Source organism: Cherax quadricarinatus, chromosome 3, assembly GCF_038502225.1.
Source record: "Cherax quadricarinatus isolate ZL_2023a chromosome 3, ASM3850222v1, whole genome shotgun sequence".
NCBI classification, from domain to species: domain Eukaryota; kingdom Metazoa; phylum Arthropoda; class Malacostraca; order Decapoda; family Parastacidae; genus Cherax; species Cherax quadricarinatus.
Window position 1 is genome coordinate 43,651,354 of NC_091294.1, and position 24,094 is coordinate 43,675,447.

Consider the following 24,094-nt stretch of genomic DNA (forward strand, 5'->3'; position numbering starts at 1 on the left):
GCCGGTTTCCCTGAATCCCTTCATAAATGTTACTTTGCTCACACTCCAACAGCACGTCAAGTATTAAAAACCATTTGTCTCCATTCACTCCTATCAAACACGCTCACGCATGCCTGCTGGAAGTCCAAGCCCCTCGCACACAAAACCTCCTTTACCCCCTCCCTCCAACCCTTCCTAGGCCGACCCCTACCCCGCCTTCCTTCCACTACAGACTGATACACTCTTGAAGTCATTCTGTTTCGCTCCATTCTCTCTACATGTCCGAACCACCTCAACAACCCTTCCTCAGCCCTCTGGACAACAGTTTTGGTAATCCCGCACCTCCTCCTAACTTCCAAACTACGAATTCTCTGCATTATATTCACACCACACATTGCCCTCAGACATGACATCTCCACTGCCTCCAGCCTTCTCCTCGCTGCAACATTCATCACCCACGCTTCACACCCATATAAGAGCGTTGGTAAAACTATACTCTCATACATTCCCCTCTTTGCCTCCAAGGACAAAGTTCTTTGTCTCCACAGACTCCTAAGTGCACCACTCACTCTTTTTCCCTCATCAATTCTATGATTCACCTCATCTTTCATAGACCCATCCGCTGACACGTCCACTCCCAAATATCTGAATACGTTCACCTCCTCCATACTCTCTCCCTCCAATCTGATATTCAATCTTTCATCACCTAATCTTTTTGTTATCCTCATAACCTTACTCTTTCCTGTATTCACCTTTAATTTTCTTCTTTTGCACACCCTACCAAATTCATCCACCAATCTCTGCAACTTCTCTTCAGAATCTCCCAAGAGCACAGTGTCATCAGCAAAGAGCAGCTGTGACAACTCCCACTTTGTGTGTGATTCTTTATCTTTTAACTCCACGCCTCTTGCCAAGACCCTCGCATTTACTTCTCTTACAACCCCATCTATAAATATATTAAACAACCACGGTGACATCACACATCCTTGTCTAAGGCCTACTTTTACTGGAAAAAAATTTCCCTCTTTCCTACATACTCTAACTTGAGCCTCACTATCCTCGTAAAAACTCTTCACTGCTTTCAGTAACCTACCTCCTACACCATACACTTGCAACATCTGCCACATTGCCCCCCTATCCACCCTGTCATACGCCTTTTCCAAATCCATAAATGCCACAAAGACCTCTTTAGCCTTATCTAAATACTGTTCACTTATATGTTTCACTGTAAACACCTGGTCCACACACCCCCTACCTTTCCTAAAGCCTCCTTGTTCATCTGCTATCCTATTCTCCGTCTTACTCTTAATTCTTTCAATTATAACTCTACCATACACTTTACCAGGTACACTCAACAGACTTATCCCCCTATAATTTTTGCACTCTCTTTTATCCCCTTTGCCTTTATACAAAGGAACTATGCATGCTCTCTGCCAATCCCTAGGTACCTTACCCTCTTCCATACATTTATTAAATAATTGCACCAACCACTCCAAAACTATATCCCCACCTGCTTTTAACATTTCTATCTTTATCCCATCAATCCCGGCTGCCTTACCCCCTTTCATTTTACCTACTGCCTCACGAACTTCCCCCACACTCACAACTGGCTCTTCCTCACTCCTACAAGATGTTATTCCTCCTTGCCCTATACACGAAATCACAGCTTCCCTATCTTCATCAACATTTAACAATTCCTCAAAATATTCCTTCCATCTTCCCAATACCTCTAACTCTCCATTTAATAACTCTCCTCTCCTATTTTTAACTGACAAATCCATTTGTTCTCTAGGCTTTCTTAACTTGTTAATCTCACTCCAAAACTTTTTCTTATTTTCAACAAAATTTGTTGATAACATCTCACCCACTCTCTCATTTGCTCTCTTTTTACATTGCTTCACCACTCTCTTAACTTCTCTCTTTTTCTCCATATACTCTTCCCTCCTTGCATCACTTCTACTTTGTAAAAACTTCTCATATGCTAACTTTTTCTCCCTTACTACTCTCTTTACATCATCATTCCACCAATCGCTCCTCTTCCCTCCTGCACCCACTTTCCTGTAACCACAAACTTCTGCTGAACACTCTAACACTACATTTTTAAACCTACCCCATACCTCTTCGACCCCATTGCCTATGCTCTCATTAGCCCATCTATCCTCCAATAGCTGTTTATATCTTACCCTAACTGCCTCCTCTTTTAGTTTATAAACCTTCACCTCTCTCTTCCCTGATGCTTCTATTCTCCTTGTATCCCATCTACCTTTTACTCTCAGTGTAGCTACAACTAGAAAGTGATCTGATATATCTGTGGCCCCTCTATAAACATGTACATCCTGAAGTCTACTCAACAGTCTTTTATCTACCAATACATAATCCAACAAACTACTGTCATTTCGCCCTACATCATATCGTGTATACTTATTTATCCTCTTTTTCTTAAAATATGTATTACCTATAACTAAACCCCTTTCTATACAAAGTTCAATCAAAGGGCTCCCATTATCATTTACACCTGGCACCCCAAACTTACCTACCACACCCTCTCTAAAAGTTTCTCCTACTTTAGCATTCAAGTCCCCTACCACAATTACTCTCTCACTTGGTTCAAAGGCTCCTATACATTCACTTAACATCTCCCAAAATCTCTCTCTCTCCTCTGCATTCCTCTCTTCTCCAGGTGCATACACGCTTATTATGACCCACTTCTCGCATCCAACCTTTACTTTAATCCACATAATTCTTGAATTTACACATTCATATTCTCTTTTCTCCTTCCATAACTGATCATTTAACATTACTGCTACCCCTTCCTTTGCTCTAACTCTCTCAGATACTCCAGATTTAATCCCATTTATTTCCCCCCACTGAAACTCTCCTACCCCCTTCAGCTTTGTTTCGCTTAGGGCCAGGACATCCAACTTCTTTTCATTCATAACATCAGCAATCATCTGTTTCTTGTCATCCGCACTACATCCACGCACATTTAAGCATCCCAGTTTACAGATGCACACATGAATAAAGACCACCTACTACTAACAGGTGATTTCAACATAAACATACTACACGACCAGGACCCACAAGTAACCAAATTCACAAACACAATGAGTAACTGCCTGTTGCTACCAGCAATATCTAAACCTACAAGAATCTCCGAGTCAAGCATCTCCTTAATAGACCACATCTGGACAAACACCATATCCCCTTTAAAATCAGGCATAATCACAGACAACATTACAGACCACTACCCAACCTTTCTCATCACTAATCTGGGCAAACTACCACAAGACATTACTAAAGTAACCTTCAGACTACATAACGAGACAGCAGTTAACAACTTTATAGCAGCTAAGAATAACATCGATTGGCAAAATGAGATTGTGGCATGCAAAGAGTATGTAACCTTTATTCGGAGCATGTACACACCCTCATTTACAAGCTATCTCCCCCAACCAGCGAACCAGGTGACTGAGGGTTGACGATGGGGCCCCGACGTTCAACCAGTACCAAGTTCCAGCCAATGAGAAGATGGTTTTGGCAATCGCAGAGGTTATGTGGGTACCACTCTCCTGTCTGCCCTTGTCATTCCCATTCTAGAGCTGGTTGAAGCACGGTCTGCTGTCGCACAAAATCAACCAGGGATTGACCAAGCTGTCATCTGCCTAACTTAAAAAACTTCCGATACTTAGCTGGGATACAAGTATATGCTCCCTACACTGTGGTCTTCACTACTTTATAATCGGAAAAATCAGTGTCATTTAACACTGACATAAATTCCTGTGCCTTACCAAACAATGCTGTGTGAACCAACGATGCCCAGTGCTGTTCCAGCCACCTCAAGGCTCGAGCCTGATTTTCAAAAGCTTCGAAAAATTGTTCTTGTTCGGCCTCATTGAAGTGGGGAACAATCTGTACTGCTTTCTGTAAACTAAAGTCATTTACAGAATGCAAAAACTGCCTCCTTTCTTTTTCCCTATCAAATTCTTCTTTTGCAAATGCTCTCTGTTCCCTAGTCTGCTCAAGATTGATTTTTGCCAGCTCAAGTGCCAACGCCGTTGATTCACCTTGAGACAACCCTGCTGCACTATACTGACGATTTTGCTCTGTTGATATATCATCTTCCTCCTGCGAGAACATAGGAGTTTTTTCCCTAGCTCCCGTAGAGGGAGAAGTCTGATGTGCCATCTCTTCTTCTCGAAGTTTGTCAGTGATCAGTAAACGCAGTTGCGCAGCTGTGAGAGTGTTTGTAATTAATACCAATGGAACGAGCAATTTGCCAACAACGCTGTAGGGACAATTTAGGTAGGTTAAACAAAGTACGTGTATGCCGACACCAGACGTCTGACTTGTCTAGGTGGCATACCACAATGTATAAGTTATTTGCTATGCACAGTACGATTGCAGAATACCCCAACATAACACGTTATTTGCAGAACACGCTTAGCTATGCACAGTACGATTGCAGAATACGCATACAAGGTGGATACACAATAGCAAAGCTGACTGCAAAATCTTCACACCGAACAGGCTAGTAGCGAGCTGTTGAACGATCACACAATAGCAAGGCTGACCATAGCAAAGCAACTGACACACAAAATTTGTAAAGCGTTGGCAAAGCTGAATGCAGTGCCAGACAGCAAGATACACACTGTTCTACAAGATTGACCGTAGCGAAGTGAGCACACCGAACAAGCTAGTAGCGAGCTGTTGAACGATCACACAATAGCAAGGCTGACCATAGCAAAGCAACTGACACGCAAAGTTTGTAAAGCGTTGGCAAAGCTAATGCAATGCCAGAAAGCAAGCTGCACAATGTTCCTGCTACCAGCCTTAATATAGGCTCAACCCTCTCTCCAAGTCCAGCTCCAGCTCCTGGACAGGCCCCCATATTACAGCCCAGGAGTCCAAATGGCCTGTTATCCTGGGTGTAAAGAGAGCAAAGTAAACACAGCAGAAAACTTTTGACTTATATTATCCTTCACCGGTTTAGAACAGCAGTATGTACACTACATACACTATGTACAGTGATAGGTATTAGTGCACTCCACGGTAAGCAAGGCAGAATAGAAGCCACTAGAGAGCAGACCGTGCTTCAACCAGCTCTAGAATGGGAATGACAAGGGCAGACAGGAGAGTGGTACCCACATAACCTCTGCGATTGCCAAAACCATCTTCTTACTGGCTGGAACCTGGGTACTAGTTGAACGACGGGGCCCCATCGTCAACTCTCAGTCACCTGGTTTGCTGGTTGGGGGAGATATCCTGTAAATGAGGGTGTGTACATGCGCCAAATAAAGGTTACGTACTCTTTGCATGCCACAAACTACTAAAATGTAACATAGATATAAATGCAGTGATGATTCATGAGCATTCCCTCTGTCTCATAAACACGCTAAGATAACAGGGATATCTTGCTACTCCTACTTACACTTTGGTCACACTTCATAGACACGCACATGCATATATATATATATACATACATCTAGGTTTTTCTCCTTTTTCTAAATAGCTCTTGTTCTTTTTATTTCTTCTATTGTCCATGGGGAAGTGGAAAAGAATCTTTCCTCCGTAAGCCATGCGTGTCGTATGAGGCGACTAAAATGCCGGGAGCAATGGGCTAGTAACCCCTTCTCCTGTATACAATTACTAAAAAAGAGAAGAAGAAAAACTTTATAAAACTGGGTTGCTTAAATGTGCGTGGATGTAGTGCGGATGACAAGAAACAGATGATTGCTGATGTTATGAATGAAAAGAAGTTGGATGTCCTGGCCCTAAGCGAAACAAAGCTGAAGGGGGTAGGAGAGTTTCAGTGGGGGGAAATAAATGGGATTAAATCTGGAGTATCTGAGAGAGTTAGAGCAAAGGAAGGGGTAGCAGTAATGTTAAATGATCAGTTATGGAAGGAGAAAAGAGAATATGAATGTGTAAATTCAAGAATTATGTGGATTAAAGTAAAGGTTGGATGCGAGAAGTGGGTCATAATAAGCGTGTATGCACCTGGAGAAGAGAGGAATGCAGAGGAGAGAGAGAGATTTTGGGAGATGTTAAGTGAATGTATAGGAGCCTTGAACCAAGTGAGAGAGTAATTGTGGTAGGGGACTTGAATGCTAAAGTAGGAGAAACTTTTAGAGAGGGTGTGGTAGGTAAGTTTGGGGTGCCAGGTGTAAATGATAATGGGAGCCCTTTGATTGAACTTTGTATAGAAAGGGGTTTAGTTATAGGTAATACATATTTTAAGAAAAAGAGGATAAATAAGTATACACGATATGATGTAGGGCGAAATGACAGTAGTTTGTTGGATTATGTATTGGTAGATAAAAGACTGTTGAGTAGACTTCAGGATGTACATGTTTATAGAGGGGCCACAGATATATCAGATCACTTTCTAGTTGTAGCTACACTGAGAGTAAAAGGTAGATGGGATACAAGGAGAATAGAAGCATCAGGGAAGAGAGAGGTAAAGGTTTATAAACTAAAAGAGGAGGCAGTTAGGGTAAGATATAAACAGCTATTGGAGGATAGATGGGCTAATGAGAGCATAGGCAATGGGGTCGAAGAGGTATGGGGTAGGTTTAAAAATGTAGTGTTAGAGTGTTCAGCAGAAGTTTGTGGTTACAGGAAAGTGGGTGCAGGAGGGAAGAGGAGCGATTGGTGGAATGATGATGTAAAGAGAGTAGTAAGGGAGAAAAAGTTAGCATATGAGAAGTTTTTACAAAGTAGAAGTGATGCAAGGAGGGAAGAGTATATGGAGAAAAAGAGAGAAGTTAAGAGAGTGGTGAAGCAATGTAAAAAGAGAGCAAATGAGAGAGTGGGTGAGATGTTATCAACAAATTTTGTTGAAAATAAGAAAAAGTTTTGGAGTGAGATTAACAAGTTAAGAAAGCCTAGAGAACAAATGGATTTGTCAGTTAAAAATAGGAGAGGAGAGTTATTAAATGGAGAGTTAGAGGTATTGGGAAGATGGAAGGAATATTTTGAGGAATTGTTAAATGTTGATGAAGATAGGGAAGCTGTGATTTCGTGTATAGGGCAAGGAGGAATAACATCTTGTAGGAGTGAGGAAGAGTCAGTTGTGAGTGTGGGGGAAGTTCGTGAGGCAGTAGGTAAAATGAAAGGGGGTAAGGCAGCCGGGATTGATGGGATAAAGATAGAAATGTTAAAAGCAGGTGGGGATATAGTTTTGGAGTGGTTGGTGCAATTATTTAATAAATGTATGGAAGAGGGTAAGGTACCTAGGGATTGGCAGAGAGCATGCATAGTTCCTTTGTATAAAGGCAAAGGGGATAAAAGAGAGTGCAAAAATTATAGGGGGATAAGTCTGTTGAGTGTACCTGGTAAAGTGTATGGTAGAGTTATAATTGAAAGAATTAAGAGTAAGACGGAGAATAGGATAGCAGATGAACAAGGAGGCTTTAGGAAAGGTAGGGGGTGTGTGGACCAGGTGTTTACAGTGAAACATATAAGTGAACAGTATTTAGATAAGGCTAAAGAGGTCTTTGTGGCATTTATGGATTTGGAAAAGGCGTATGACAGGGTGGATAGGGGGGCAATGTGGCAGATGTTGCAAGTGTATGGTGTAGGAGGTAGGTTACTGAAAGCAGTGAAGAGTTTTTACGAGGATAGTGAGGCTCAAGTTAGAGTATGTAGGAAAGAGGGGAATTTTTTCCCAGTAAAAGTAGGCCTTAGACAAGGATGTGTGATGTCACCGTGGTTGTTTAATATATTTATAGATGGGGTTGTAAGAGAAGTAAATGCGAGGGTCTTGGCAAGAGGCGTGGAGTTAAAAGATAAAGAATCACACACAAAGTGGGAGTTGTCACAGCTGCTCTTTGCTGATGACACTGTGCTCTTGGGAGATTCTGAAGAGAAGTTGCAGAGATTGGTGGATGAATTTGGTAGGGTGTGCAAAAGAAGAAAATTAAAGGTGAATACAGGAAAGAGTAAGGTTATGAGGATAACAAAAAGATTAGGTGATGAAAGATTGAATATCAGATTGGAGGGAGAGAGTATGGAGGAGGTGAACGTATTCAGATATTTGGGAGTGGACGTGTCAGCGGATGGGTCTATGAAAGATGAGGTGAATCATAGAATTGATGAGGGAAAAAGAGTGAGTGGTGCACTTAGGAGTCTGTGGAGACAAAGAACTTTGTCCTTGGAGGCAAAGAGGGGAATGTATGAGAGTATAGTTTTACCAACGCTCTTATATGGGTGTGAAGCGTGGGTGATGAATGTTGCAGCGAGGAGAAGGCTGGAGGCAGTGGAGATGTCATGTCTGAGGGCAATGTGTGGTGTGAATATAATGCAGAGAATTCGTAGTTTGGAAGTTAGGAGGAGGTGCGGGATTACCAAAACTGTTGTCCAGAGGGCTGAGGAAGGGTTGTTGAGGTGGTTCGGACATGTAGAGAGAATGGAGCGAAACAGAATGACTTCAAGAGTGTATCAGTCTGTAGTGGAAGGAAGGCGGGGTAGGGGTCGGCCTAGGAAGGGTTGGAGGGAGGGGGTAAAGGAGGTTTTGTGTGCGAGGGGCTTGGACTTCCAGCAGGCATGCGTGAGCGTGTTTGATAGGAGTGAATGGAGACAAATGGTTTTTAATACTTGACGTGCTGTTGGAGTGTGAGCAAAGTAACATTTATGAAGGGATTCAGGGAAACCGGCAGGCCGGACTTGAGTCCTGGAGATGGGAAGTACAGTGCCTGCACTCTGAAGGAGGGGTGTTAATGTTGCAGTTTAAAAACTGTAGTGTAAAGCACCCTTCTGGCAAGACAGTGATGGAGTGAATGATGGTGAAAGTTTTTCTTTTTCGGGCCACCCTGCCTTGGTGGGAATCGGCCGGTGTGATAATAAAAAAAAAAATATTTTGCATGCAACAAGACTTTAAAGATATTTCAGATTATTATTGATTTGTAGCTAAAGATAGAGTAAGAGGTAGATGGGGTAAAAGGAGAATTGTAGTTAGGGTAAGATTTTTTTTTTTTCAACAAATCGGCCATCTCCTACTGAGGCAGGGTGACCCAAAAAGAAAGAAACTCCCCAAAAAGAAAATACTTTCATCATCATTCAACACTTTCACCTCACTCATACATAGTCACTGTTTTTGCAGAGGTGCCCAGAACACAACAGTTTAGAAGCACATATGTATAAAGATATACAACATATCCCTCCAATCTACCATTATCCCAGCCCCTCCTTTAAAGTGCAGGCATTGTACTTCCCATTTCCAGTACTCAAGTCCGGCTATATGAAAATAACCGGTTTCCTTGAATCCCTTCACTAAATATTTCCCTGCTCACAATCCAACAGCTTGTCAGGTCCCAAATACCATTTGTCTCCATTTACTCCTAACACGCTCACGCATGCTTGCTGGAAGTCCAATCCCCTCGCCCAGAAAACCTCCTTTACCCCCCCCTCCCTCCAACCTTTTCGAGGACGACCCCTACCCCTCCTTCCTTCCCCTATAGATTTATACGCTCTCCATGTCATTCTACTTTGATCCATTCTCTCTAAATGACCAAACCACCTCAGCAACCCCTCTTCAGCCCTCTGACTAATTTCCACACTTTGAATTCTCTGCATAATATTTACACCTCACATTGCCCTTATTAGACAGGACATATCCACCGCCTTCAACTGGCTCTTCACTGCAGCATTTACAACCCAAGCTTAACACCCATATAAGAGTGTTGGTACCACTATACTTTCATACATTCCCTTCTTTGCCTCCATAGATAATGTTTTTTGTCTCCACATATACCTCAGCGCACCACTCGTCTTTTTTCCTTCATCAATTCTATGGTTAACCTCATCCTTCATAAATCCATCCACTGACACGTCAACTCCCAAATATCTGAAAACATTCACTTCTTCTATTCTCCTCCTCTCCAATTTGATATCCAATTTTTCTTTATCTAAATTATTTGATACCCTCATCACCTTACTCTTTTCTATGCTCACTTTGAGCTTTCTACCTTTACACACCCTCCCAAACTCGTCCACTAACCATTGCAACTTTTCTTTAGAATCACCCATAAGCACAGTATCATCAGCAAAAAGTAACTGTGTCAATTCCTATTTTGTATTTGATTCCCCATAATTTAATCCCACCCCTCTCCCGAACAGCCTTGCATTTACTTCTTTTACAATCCCATCTATAAATATATTAAACAATCATGGTGACATTACACATCCCTGTCTAAGACCTACTTTTACCAGGAAATAGTCTCCCTCTCTTCTACACACCCTAACCTGAGCCTCACTATCCTCATAGAAACTCTTTACAGCATTTAGCAACTTACTACCTCTTCCATATACTTGCAACATCTGCCACATTTCTTCCCTATCCACTCTATCATATGCCTTTTCTAAATCCATAAATGCAATGAAAACTTCCCTACCTTTATCTAAATACTGTTCACATACATGCTTCAATGTAAACACTTGATCTACACATCCCCTACCCACTCGAAAACCTCCCTCCTTGCTCATTCGCAATCCTACATTCTGTCTTGCCTCTAATTCTTTCAACAATAACCCTACCATACACTTTCCCTGGTATACTCAGTAAACTTATTCCTCTATAATTTTTACAATCTCTTTTGTCCCCCTTCCCTTTATATAAAGGAATTATTCATGCTCTATGGAAATTCCTAGGTATCTTCCCCTCTTTCATACATTTATTAAACAAAAATACCAACCACTCCAACACTGTATCCCCCCCTGCTTTTAACATTTCTGTCATGATCCCATCAGTGCCAGCTGCTTTACCCCCTTATATTCTATGTAATGCCTCACGCATCTCCCCCACACTCACATCCTGCTCTTCTTCACTCCTAAAAGATGATATACCTCCCTGGCCAGTGCATGAAATTACCGCCTCCCTTTCTTCGTCGACATTTAAAAGTTCCTCAAAATATTCCCGCCATCTACCCAAAACCTCCATCTCCCCATCTTCTAACTCCCCTACTCTTGTTTTTAACTGACAAGTCCATTCATTCCCTAGGCTTTCTTAACTTGTTTATCTCACTTCAAAATTTTTTCTTATTTTCATCAGAATTTCTTGAAAGTGCCTTTCCCACTCTATCATCTGCTCTCCTTTTACACTCTCTCACCACTCTCTTCACCTTTTTTTTACTCTCCATATACTCTGCCCTTCTTATAACACTTCTGCTGTGTAAAAACCTCTCATAAGCTACCTTTTTCTCTTTTATGACACCCTTTCTTCATCATTCCACCAATCACTCCTCTTTCCTCCTGCACCCACCCTCCTATAGCCACAAATTTCTGCCCCACATTCTAATACTGCATTTTTTAAATTTTTCCAACCCTCTTCAACCCCCCACTATTCATACTTGCACTAGCCCACCTTTCTGCCAATAGTTGCTTATATCTCACCCAAACTTCTTCCTCCCTCTGTTTATACACTTTCACTTCTCTCTTACTTGTTGTTGCCATTTTCCTTTGGTCCCATCTACCTCTTACTCTAACTGTAGCTACAACTAAATAATGACCCAATATATCAGTTGCCCTTCTATAACCATGTACATCCTGAGGCCTACCCATCTACCTTTTATCCACCAATATATAGTCTAACAAACTACTTTCATTACGTGCTGTATATCACCTTGTATATTTATTTATCCTCTTTTTCATAAAATATGTATTACTTATTACCATACCTCTTTCTACACATAGCTCAATTAAAGGCTCCCCATTTTCATTTACCTCTGGCACCCCAAATTTACCTACTACTCCCTCCACAACATTTTTACCCACTTTAGCATTGAAATCCCCAACCACAAGTACTCTCACACTTGGTTCAAAACTCCCCACACACTCAAAATGCAATTATTGGAAGAAAAATGAGTTAGTGAGAGTATGGGTAATGAAGTTGAAGAGGTATGGGGTAGATTTAAGAATGTAACATTAGAGTGTACAGTAGACATTTGTGGATATAGAAGGGTGAGTGCAGGAGGGAAGTGGAGCAGTCAGTGGAATGATGAGGTAAAGGGAGAGGTAAGAGAGAGAAAAAATTAGCATATGAGAGATTTTAGAAAGCAAAAGTGATAAAAGGAGGGTGGAATATATGGAGAGTAAAAGAGAGATTAAGAGAGTAGTAGGGAGTGTAAAAGAAAAGCAAATGAGAGAGTAGATGAGGTGCTGTCAACAGGTTTTGCTGAGAATATGAAAAACTTTTGGAGTGAGATTATCAGGATAGAGAAAGTCTAGGGAATGAATGGATATGACTATTTAAAATAGAAGAGAGAGGGGAGTTATTAGATGAAGAGTTAGAGGTATGGAGAAGATAGCAGGAATATTTTGCGAAGATGTTAAATGTTGACCAGGAAGGTATAACATTCTTTAGGAGTAAGGAAGGGCCAGATATGAGTGTGGATGAGGTGTGTGAGGCTGTGAGTAGAATGGAAAGGAGTAAACCAGCTGGGATTGATGGGATCAAGACAGAAATGTTAATAGTAGATGGAAATATAATTTTGGAGTAATTGGTACTTTTGTTCGATTTATGTATGAAAGAGGGGAAGATACCTTGGGATTGGCAGTGAGTATGCATTCATGGTTGTTTAACATAAAATGGGGTTGTAATAGAAGTGAATGCTGGGGTTTTGGGGGAGAGGTGTGGGTTCAGAATATGCAGAATCAAATACAAAGTGGGATTTGTCACAGTTGCTTTACACCAATGACTCTGTGCTTTTGGGAGAATCAGAAGAATTTAAATTAAAAGTGAACATAAAAAAGAGCAAAGTGATGAGGATAACAAATTTAGGTAATGAAAGACTGGATATCTGAAGGTGTTCAGATATTTGGGAGTGGAATTGCCGGCAGATGAGTATATGAAAGGCAAGGTGAACCATAGTTGATGAGGTAAAAAGGGTGGGTGGTGCAGTGAGGCATCTGTAGAGACAAAGAACGTTATCCATGGAAGCAGAAAAGGAATGTAAGAGAGTGTAATGGTACCAACGCTCTTATATGGGTGTGAAACATGGGTTGTGAATGTTGCAGCAAAGAGGAAGTTGGAGGCAGTGGAGATGTGTCTGAGGGCAATGTGTGGTGTAAATATTATGCAGAGAATTTGTAATTTGGAGATTTAGGAGAAGGTGCAGGGTTACCAAAAGTATTATCCAGAGGGCTGAGGAAGGGTTGTTGAGGTGGTTTGGATATTTAAAATGGATTGGATAAAATAGGGTGACTTGGAGGGTGTAAAAATCTGTAATGAAGGTTGTACTAGGAGAGGTTGGAGGGAGGGGGTAAAGGAGGTTTTGTGTGCAAAGGGCTTGGAAATCCAGTAGACATGTGTGAGCATGTTAAATAGGAGTGAGTGGAGGCAAAAACTATTTGCCTCCACTCACTTTATGGGCTGTTGGGGGTGTAAGCAAGGTAATGGTTTGTGAAGGAATTAAAGGAAACCATTTAGCCAAACTTGAGTACTAGAGGTGGGAGGTACAGTTCCTTTTTGAAGGAGGGGTCAGGCTATTTGCAGTTTGGAGGAGCATCTGAACTGTACTGTCGCACACCTCTGGTAAGATAGTGATAGAGTGAATGATAGTGAAGTGTTTTGGGTCACCCTACCTTGGTGGGAGACAGCCAGTGTGTTAAAAAAAAAAAATCTTCATCGTTTATCTCCATCTCACTCTTAATTCTTTCAATAATAACTCTACCATACACTTTACCAGGTATACTCAACAGACTTATTTCCCTGTAATTTTTTGGACTTTTTTTTTTTTTGTCCTCTTTGCATTTATACAAAGGAACTATGCATGCTCTCTACCAGTCCCTAGGTACCTTACCCTCTTCCATACATTTATTAAATAAAAGCACCAACCACTCCAAAACTATATCTCCATATCTTACATTATTTATTTTATAAAATGCATATACGAACTAGAATTGGATGATCTGGAAGCACCAATATGAGAATAGTTTTTCTCTCTTTCTGCCAGAATGGCTTTCTTGACAAAAATGTAATTTCTGCACTGAAAGGGAAAAAATTTTAGTCCCCAAAAATGTGATTTGGGGGGGTAAGAGGGGTTGGAGAAAATGGTGGGTTATGTTAAATGTATTTTCTCTTCTATAACATAAATGATTTATGCTGTGAACAGGAGTTTTCAATTTCTTTTTTTATGATTTATGCACTGAAAGTATTAAGATTACTATTTTTTTTTTCTTATGACTTTGTTTCCCCTCTTTATGTTGTCATGCATCATTTACTACCATATTATTCTGTTCTGCATTAATCATTCAGATTCTGTATTTTTTTTAGTTTTTCAGATTTTTTAGCTAGATACACTTGCTCTATAGCATTTTGTTGTCATATTATTACTTGACAGGTTATGTCATTTAGTACCTATGTCACAATTTTTTATGATTTCCTGCTTCTGTCATTATTAGCACTTTTATCATTCTTCATTCATCAATTTGTCATCCATGATATATTTCACATTAAGGCTGTCACTATGTGCATTACTTCAATACAAGTACAGGAGAAAGTCCAATGAAAATAAGACAGCCTTTGCATGCAGCAAATCTTATTGAATGAGGCAAGCAACATGTCGAAGATTGTCTACACCATTCTACCTACCACTGTCTAGCTACTTTCCATCTATTGAGAAAACTGGGACTGTGAAGACCATCATTGTCAATTTAAGATGAATAAAATGACAATACCACCGGTGGAACAATTCACAAATAACCCACACTTGGGAGAGAAAGCTCATAATGTTTTCCTTGGTGTGACTTGACAGTGGTCCAAGAAGGGCTGAAACCTCTTTATAAGCTTCCTCTCTTAAGTGTGGGTTATTTGTGAATTGGGAATATTGTGTGTGCCAAAGAATAACTCCAAACATGGGTCCTGTTTGGGGAAAGGAAGCAAGGTAGAGTGGAAAAAATTGCTAATGGTGTAAGAAATGAAATGCATATTACTCTACAGAACATGTTTCACATAATTGTATCTTAAGGGCCAGAACCTTCAAGTAGCAAAAAGTGGCCAGGATTGGTACTTCCTCACACCCATTACATTTTAAGAAATTTAAGGCTCCATCAGCAGGACTGGCCATATTAATCATTAGTATTTGGTTAATGCATTTAGTAAAACATGAAAGTCGCACAGTGAATAGGACTGAATTGATGCATGAGTTTCCTTGGTCCTGGCCAATAAGGGGCCCTGCTTGCTGTAAAAACCAAAAAAATTAAAAAAAAAAAAAAAAAAAAACGTGATATGAATATCACATTCAGATTTTATTTTTGTATTTTTAACAGTTGATATTATATTGTTCTACCATATTTTATTTGATGTATTGGATTTCTCAGCTCCATTTGTGATTATGGTAAGAATATTTTGGAAATCTTGATGATTTTTATAGATTTTAAGGGAGCTGGAATTATTATTTGGGCATAGGGCCCTACAAAACTTAATTCAGCCCTGCAAGAGTGATATTTTGTGAAAAATAATGTAGCATTTATTACCAACAATCTGCACTAAGGAAATCATGATAGATTGTGTTTTATTTTTCTTGTTATTCCCTTTATATGACAGAAGTACTTCACCACCTCACGCGTCACTTTCTTTGTGGGTTTTTTTTTACACATTATTAATTATTTATTTATATTTCCATAATATATATTTTGTTTATATTTTCATACCTTAGCCTTTTGAGTGTGGAAATGGGAGAGTAGATGAAGGTGAACAGTGTGACTGTGGACAGAGAGAGGTGTGTGACCTCAATGATCCTTGTTGTGACCCCCTCACATGTCGTCTTAAGCTGGAGGCAGAGTGCGCCAGTGGTCCCTGCTGTGATAACTGCCGGGTAAGATGTTGTATTCAGACTTCACCTTATAGAAAAATATGTGAAAATACAGTTTACTTTACTTGTAAATTTTGCACAAGCTGGAAATTATAAAATAGGTTTGACTTCATGACTGTAAAGTAAAAGTGAAACTAAAACATCACTTGTATTTCTACACCCTACAGCTACGTCCCAAAGGTTACATGTGTCGTAAAGCACAAACTGAATGTGACATTCCAGAATTTTGTAATGGACTTCATGGCAGCTGCCCCATGGATATATACAAGAAAACTGGCAACAAGTGTGGAAATGGAAAAGGCTACTGCTTTAAGGGTATTTGCCCTACACTAAATAACCAGTGTGAGCTTATTTGGGGCTATGGTGAGTATAGTTTCATCATTATTTGCTGTGTGAGTGAGAACAATATAGAAACTCCAGCTCTTTTTGTGTATGTGTGTGTGTAAAATTACAGAAATAAAACTATGTTCATAGTGTGTCTTCTTGTTCATCATTTCTTAAATATTCCAGTGCTGGTTTACTACTGGTACCTCTTTTTATCCCATTCCAGTAGTCCATTGCTTTTGTGAAAAAAATCATTCTATTAATTAGCTATTTTTAATTACCTATTTGTAGATACAAGGGAAGAACTAAACCAGCTATGCACAGGAGTTTCTCACTGTTTTATATATGTGATTGTCCTGTGACAATTTTGTCAGTGATGAATACTCGGCCCCACTCTGTGTCTGATAACTTTAATGTTTTATTTCAAAGCTAATACTCTTCAAGAAGTTGGTTTTCACTTTCTCCTGTTTCATTTGTGTGGCATTTATCTTTAAATTCCATCGTTCATCAAGGACCCCAATGGAAATAAGTTACTTTGACTTTTAGTTTTTTTTTTAACACGTCGGCCATTTTCCACCGAGGAAGGGTAACCCAAAAAGAAAGAAAAAATTTTCATCATCATTCAACACATTCACCATCACTCACACATAGTCACTGTCTTTGCAGAGTTGCTCAGATACAACAGTTTAGATGTTCCTCCAAACTGCCAATATCCCAAACCCCTACTTTAAAGTGCAGGCATTGTACTTCCCATTTCCAGGACTCAAGTCCGGCTAACCAGTTTCCCTAATTCCCTCCACAAAATATTACTATGCTCACCATCCAACTGCCTGTTAGGTCCCAAAAACCATTCATCTCCATTCACTCCTATCTAACACACTCATGCACACTTGTGGAAGACCAAGCCCCTTGCCCACAAAACCTCCTTTACCCCTTCACTCCAACCTTTTCAAGGACATCCCCTACCCCATCTTCCTTCCCCTACAGATTTATATGTTCTCCAAGTCATTCTACTTTGTTCTATTCTCTCTAAATGACCAGACTCTGATCCACCATGAAACCTGGTCTCAGACCGGGCAGTGGGGGCTTTGACCCCTGAAATCCTCTCCAGGTAAACTAGCTCAACAACCCCTCTTCAGCCCTCTGACTAATACTTTCAGTAATTCCACATCTCCTAATTTCCACATTATGAATTCTCTGCATAATATTTACACACACATTGCCCTTAAATATGATATCTCCACTTCCTCCAGCTGCCTCCTCACTGCAGCATTTACAACCCAAGCTTCACACCCATATAAGAGTGATGGTACCACTGTACTTTCGTACATTTCCCTCTTTGCCTCCATGGATAACATTTTTTGTCTCCACAGATACCTTACTGCACCACTCAACTTTTTTCCTTCAATTCTATGGTTTACCTCATCCTTCATAGACCCATCCACTGACAAAACTTCCAAATATCTGAAAACATTCACTTCTTCCATAATCCCTCCCTCCAATGTGATATCCAATTTTTCTTTATCTAAACCATTTGATACCCTCATCACCTTACTCTTATCTGTATTCACTTTCAAATTTCTACCTTTACACACCCTCCCAAACTCATCCACTAACCTTGGCAATTTTTCTTTAGAATCTCACAAAATCACAGTTTCATCAGCAAAAAGTAACTGTGTCAATTCCCTTTTTATATTTGATTCCCCATAATTTAATCCCACCCCCTCTTCCCAACACCCTAGCATTTACTTCTTTTACAACCCCATCTATAAATATATTAAGCAACCATGATAGTAATCTTCCTCTCTCCTACACACCCTAACCTGAGCCTCACTATCCTCATAAAAACTCTTTACAGCATTTAGTAACTTACTACCTATTCCATACACTTGCAACATCTGCTACATTGGCCCCCTGTCCACTCTATCATATGCCTTTTCTAAATCCATAAATGCAGTGGAAACTTCCCTACCTTTATCTAAATACTGTTCACATACATGCTTCAATGTAAACACTCTTCCCATACATTTTACCTGGTATACTATTAAACCTATAATTTTTGCATTCTCTTTTGTCCCCCTTGCGATTATATAAAGGAACTATACATGCACTCTGCCAATCCATAGGTACCTTCCCCTCTTTCATACATTTCTTAAACAAAAATACCAACCTCTTCAACACTATATCCCTTTCTCCTGCTTTTAACATTTCTGTCATCATCCCATCAGTTCCAGCTGCTTTAGTCCCTTTCATTCTATGTAATGCCTCACGCATTTCCCTCACACTCACATCCTGCTTTTTTTCACTCCTAAAAGATGTTATACCTCCCTGGCCAGTGCATGAAATTACCGCCTCCATTTCTTCATCGACATTTAAAAGTTCCTCAAAATATTCCTGCCATCTGCCCAATACCTCTAGCTCCCCATCAACTAACTCCCCTACTTTGTTTTTAACTGACAAATCCATTCATTCCCTAGCCTTTCTTAACCTGTTATCTCCAAAATTTTTTCTTATTCTCATCAACATTTCTTGACAGTGCCTCTCCCACTATCATTTGCTCTTCTTTTGCACTCTCACCACTCTCTTCATCTTTCTTCTACTCTCCATGTACTCTGCCCTTCTTATATCACTTCTGCTTTGCAAAAACCTCTCATAAGCTACCTTTTTCTCTTTTATCACACCCTTTACTTCATCATTCCACCAATCCCTCTTTCCCCCTGCACACACCCTTCTACAGCCACAAACTTCTGCCCCACTTTTTAACACTGCATTTTTAAACCTGTCCCATCCCTCTTCAACCCCTCACTGTCCATACTTGCACTAGCCCACCTTTCAGCCAATAGTTGCTTATATCTCACCCTAACTTCCTCCTCCCTTAGTTTATAAACTTTCACCCTTCTTACTTCCTCTTGCCATTTTCCTTTTGTCCCATCTACCTCTTACTCTAACTGTAGCTACAACTAAATAACGATCTGATATATCCATTTATGAAGGGGTTCAGGGAAACCGGCAGGCCGGACTTGAGTCCTGGAGATGGAAAGTACAGTGCCTGCACTCTGAAAGAGGGGTGTTAATGTTGCAGTTTAAAAACTGTAGTGTAAAGCACCCTTCTGGCAAGACAGTGATGGAGTGAATGATGGTGAAAGTTTTTCTTTTTTGGGCCACCCTGCCTTGGTGGGAATCGGTCAGTGTGATAATAAAAAAAAAAATATATATCCATTGCCCCTCTATAAACATGTACATCCTGAAGCCTATCCATCAACCTTTTATCCACCAATACATAATCTAACAAACTACTTTCATTACGTGCTGTATCATATTTTGTATGTTTATCCTCTTTTTCATAAAATATGTATTATTTATCACCAAACCTCTTTCTACACATAGTTCAACTAAAGGCTCCCAGTTTTCATTTACCCCTGGCACCCCAGATTTACCTCCTACTCCCTCCACAACATTTTTACTCACTTTAGCATTGAGATCCCCAACCACAAGTGCTCTGTCACTTGGTTCAAAACTTCCCACACACTCACTCAACATTTCCCAAAATCTCTCTCTCACCTCTACACTTCTCTCTTCTCCAGGTGCATAAACACTTACTGTAACCCAGTTTTCATATCAAACCCTTATTTTACTCTACATAATCCTTGAATTTATTTATTTATTTATTTATTTATTTATAATTTGAGCACACTTACAGAGGTACAAAAAAAAATACAGATAAGAGCAGCATGCCAAAGCCACTTATACTATGCATAGCATTACGGGCTGGCTTAAAATTAACTTAAGATTATACATTTATAGTCCCTCTTTTCCTGCCATAACTTATCCTTCAACATTATTGCTACTCCTTCCTTAGCTATAACTGTATTAGAAACCCCTGACCTAATCCTATTTATTTCTCCCCACTGAAACTCTCCCACCCCCTTCAGCTTTGTTTCACTTAAAGCCAGGACATGCAGCTTCTTTTCATTCATAACATCCACAGTCATCTCTTTCTTATCATTTGCACATCCACGCACATTCAAACATCCCACTTTAATGGTTTTCTTCTTTTTCTTTTTAGTAAACCATACGGGAAAAGGGGTTACTAGTGCATTGCTCCTGGCATTTTAGCTGTCTTTTACAACACACATAGCTTATGGAGGAAAGATTCTTATTCCACTTCCCCATGGGTATGAAAGGAAAAGCAATAAGAACTAGAACTGTTAAGATAAAATCAAAGAAAACTCAGATGAGTGTGTATACATAAACGTGTACATGCACATAAACAGCTTGCCTGCTTTTATGTACAAAAAAGCTTCTCAAGCATTGTCACCAATTATTGCAACGCTCTTTAACAAATCCATTGAATCAGCTACCTTCCCAACAATCCTCAAAATAGTGAGGGTCACTCCAATCCACAAAGGAGCTGACCAAGCTGACTTGAATAACTATAGACCAATATCTAACTTACCACTGCTCTCTAAAATCTTTGAAAAATTAATTCATAGACGGATCTATTCCTACCTCATCTCACACAACATATTAAACCCTTGTCAGTTTGGATTCAGGAATAATAAAAGCACGAATGATGCTATCATACACATGCTAGAACTAATATATACCACACTCGAAAAGAAAGAAGTCCCGCTGGGCATTTTCATTGATTTACGTAAAGCTTTCGATACAGTCGACCATGAACTGCTGTACTCCAAATTAACGCACTATGGTATCAGAGGCCACTCCCTCAACTACCTAAAATCATACCGACTTACGAAATCGTAATGACACGATTGCAAACAAACCATACCCCGGCCGGGATTGAACCCGCGGTCAGAGAGTCTCAAAACTCCAGACCGTCGCGTTAGCCACTAGACCAGCTAGCCACAATAAGATTCATCCAACTAGGTATATTTCTACACCATAGGAAGGTTAGCACAGGCACCACTGTGACCACAAATGCAAGTTTTTACAGACGAATCTCCAGCTAGCATGGCCATGACGAACTCTAGCTCAAGTCCCCTGGTCTAGTGGCTAACGCGACGGTCTGGAGTTTTGAGACTCTCTGACCGCGGGTTCAATCCCGGCCGGGGTATGGTTTGTTTGCAATCGTGTCATTACGATTTCGTGAGTCATGTTGACGGCAGTGAGGGGACTTGAGCTAGAGTTCGTCACGGCCACGCTAGCTGGAGATTCGTCTGTAAAAACTTGCATTTGTGGTCACAGTGGTGCCTGTGCTAACCTTCCTATGGTGTAGAAATATACCTAGTTGGATGAATCTTATTGTGGCTAGCTGGTCTAGTGGCTAACGCGACGGTCTGGAATTTTGAGACTCTCTGACCGCGGGTTCAATCCCGGCTGGGGTATGGTTTCCTAAAATCATACCTTAGTAACAGAACTCAATTTGTGTATGCAAATGATGCAAACTCTTCTCCCCAACCAATCACAGTAGGAGTCCCACAAGGAAGCGTCCTTGGACCACTCCTCTTTCTCATCTACATCAATGATCTACCGAATGCATCACAGCTACTCAAACCCATATTATTTGCAGATGACACTTCATATGTATTTTCCCACCCAAACACAGTCATACTAGCAAACACAGTCAATGCCGAATTGCAGAAAATATCTGCCTGGATGATGACTAATAAATTTACCCTGAATACCAATAAAACCTATTTCATTCAGTTTGGAAACAAAGCTGCAAATGATCTGATTAACATAACGATAAATGGATCATCAGTCACAAGACTCACAGAAGGAAAGTTCCTAGGTATCCACCTTGACAGTAGCCTTAAGTTCCGGACACACATACAACAAATCACCAAGAAAATCTGCAAGACTGTAGGCATACTATCAAAGATAAGGTACTACATTCCACAATCAGCTCTCCTAGCACTGTACTATACACGCATATACCCTTATCTTACATATGGAATTTGTGCATGGGGATCAACAACATCCAGTCACCTAAAACCCCTCACAACCCAGCAAAAGGCAGCATACTCCACCAATTTTCAAAAGTCTGAATCTGCTCACCATTAAGAACATCCATACTTATTCATGTGCCTACTACATACACAGAACAATACATGCAAATATAAACCCTCCACTCAAACTTCTCCTCACCAACTTAAACAGGACACATGACCACAACACAAGACACAGATCTCTTTTTTAATATACCTCGTGTCCATATCACACTGTGTAAAAACTCTATGCACATAAAGGGCCCTAAAATATAGAATTCATTACCAGAATATATTAAAGTAACCAGTCTGAAAATCAGTTTAAGACTCTTCTCAAAAGTCACTTAATCACCCTAGACTAAATGCTAAATATTCAATACACATACACTCACCTATGTACTCCCACATCATAACTTCAACAATCACTTTGAACCTCTCATCCATTGTTGACAGGAATATAATTGAACTATTGTTTTTCACAATAAGCATTTTAGACTATATGAATATATCCTTTGTCTTATACAAATTTAATTCACTTATAATTAATAATCTACTGTTCAACTATGAAATAATTACTATCCTACTGTACAACTATGATAAAATCCTTAGTATTAAGTAGTCTGTAAGCCAATAATGTTAAGTTGGCCCATAATGTCTAGGCATAATAGAGGCTCTCTTTGCATTGCAACCCACTATTGTAAATATAAAATCTCAATGTACTGTTTGCAAAGACATAAAATAAATAAATAAATAAATAAATAAATGTGTAGTGTGACCTAAGTGTAAGTAGAAGTAGCAAGACATACCTGAAACCTTGCACATTTATGAGACAGAAAAAAGACACCAGCAATCCTACCATCATGTAAAACAAACACAGGCTTCTGTTATACACTCACTTGGCAGTACGGTAGTACCTCCTTGAGTGGTTGCTGTCTACTAACCTACTAGGTAATTTACACTATGTAAGATAATTCTACTTACATATGTGTACATGTGCATAAATAAATATACATATCTACTTACATCCATTTCATTCCTGAATAGCTTTGACATAGAGGAGTTTGTTGATCAAAAGCTGAATTGTTTGCTAGTTCATAGTTTTTTGCTCTCCAAGTGTTTTATCTGCTTTTCTCTGGAACTTTTTTTACAAAGTAATTCTATAACTGTTTTCTAACCTGACAAGCCTGCTTTAAATATCTGCACATTTTTTTACCTTTTTCTATTTGTCTGCCAGTTTACCTGCTTGTAGTGAAGATCTAAGAATTTTCCAGCGAATGCTGAGACCTGTGTGCTCTGGGATGTATGTACTGAGACCTGTGTGCTCTGGGATGTATGTACCAAGACCTGTGTGCTCTGGGATGTACAATATGTGCTTATATCTGTGTGCATTGGGATGAATATGCTAAGACCTGTGCTCTGGAATATGTGTTATGGGGATACTGCTAGAACCTATGTGCCAAGGGATGCCAAAGAGTACTGTTGGGATTTGTGCAGTACAGGTAAGAATGTACATAAACCGTCCCTCACTACTCCGTACAGCCTCTGCCACACTACTAGGGAGCAGCTCTCGCTCTCAAGCAATATCAGTGAATGACACTCAACACAACAAATAATTTTCCCTGAAAGTCATGACATATCATTCTGACCATTATTTGGTGAACAAGCTTATAATCATCTAATATAGATTTGCACCTGAGAGAGTGAACTGGCTCATCACATTAACAGGCAAGAAAGCGGTAAAGCTCAAAATTTGCAATATGAGACATTAACAGATTTTCTTTGTAGTATATTACTCAGGAAAATGATCATCCCTAGATTGATTCCTCCAGTAACCAATCTGTTAAACTGGTCGCAACATATTCGTATTTCATTCTGGCCAACTGAGTGTGATGTACAGTATATATACTGTAATATGTACTCCCCACATTTTGCTATGTTAGACTTTCAAACAACTTCCTGAATAATGGCCATAACCTAGTCCATCTTTGGAAAATAATCCTGGTTCAAAAGATTCCCAGGTATAGTGTCGCT

The 24,094-nt window shown here is 39.9% G+C and overlaps 1 protein-coding gene across 1 annotated transcript in view; it reads left to right on the forward strand.

Annotated features, from left to right (window-relative positions):
• The window catches only part of LOC128692835 (disintegrin and metalloproteinase domain-containing protein unc-71), a 740,447-nt gene that overhangs the window by 386,270 nt on the left and 330,083 nt on the right, over positions 1-24,094 (forward strand). Inside the window, exons 13-14 of the mRNA XM_070093277.1 lie at positions 15,633-15,791; positions 15,956-16,151. Of these exons, the coding sequence (XP_069949378.1) occupies positions 15,633-15,791; positions 15,956-16,151 (355 nt within the window). The remainder of the gene's footprint in view (positions 1-15,632; positions 15,792-15,955; positions 16,152-24,094) is intronic.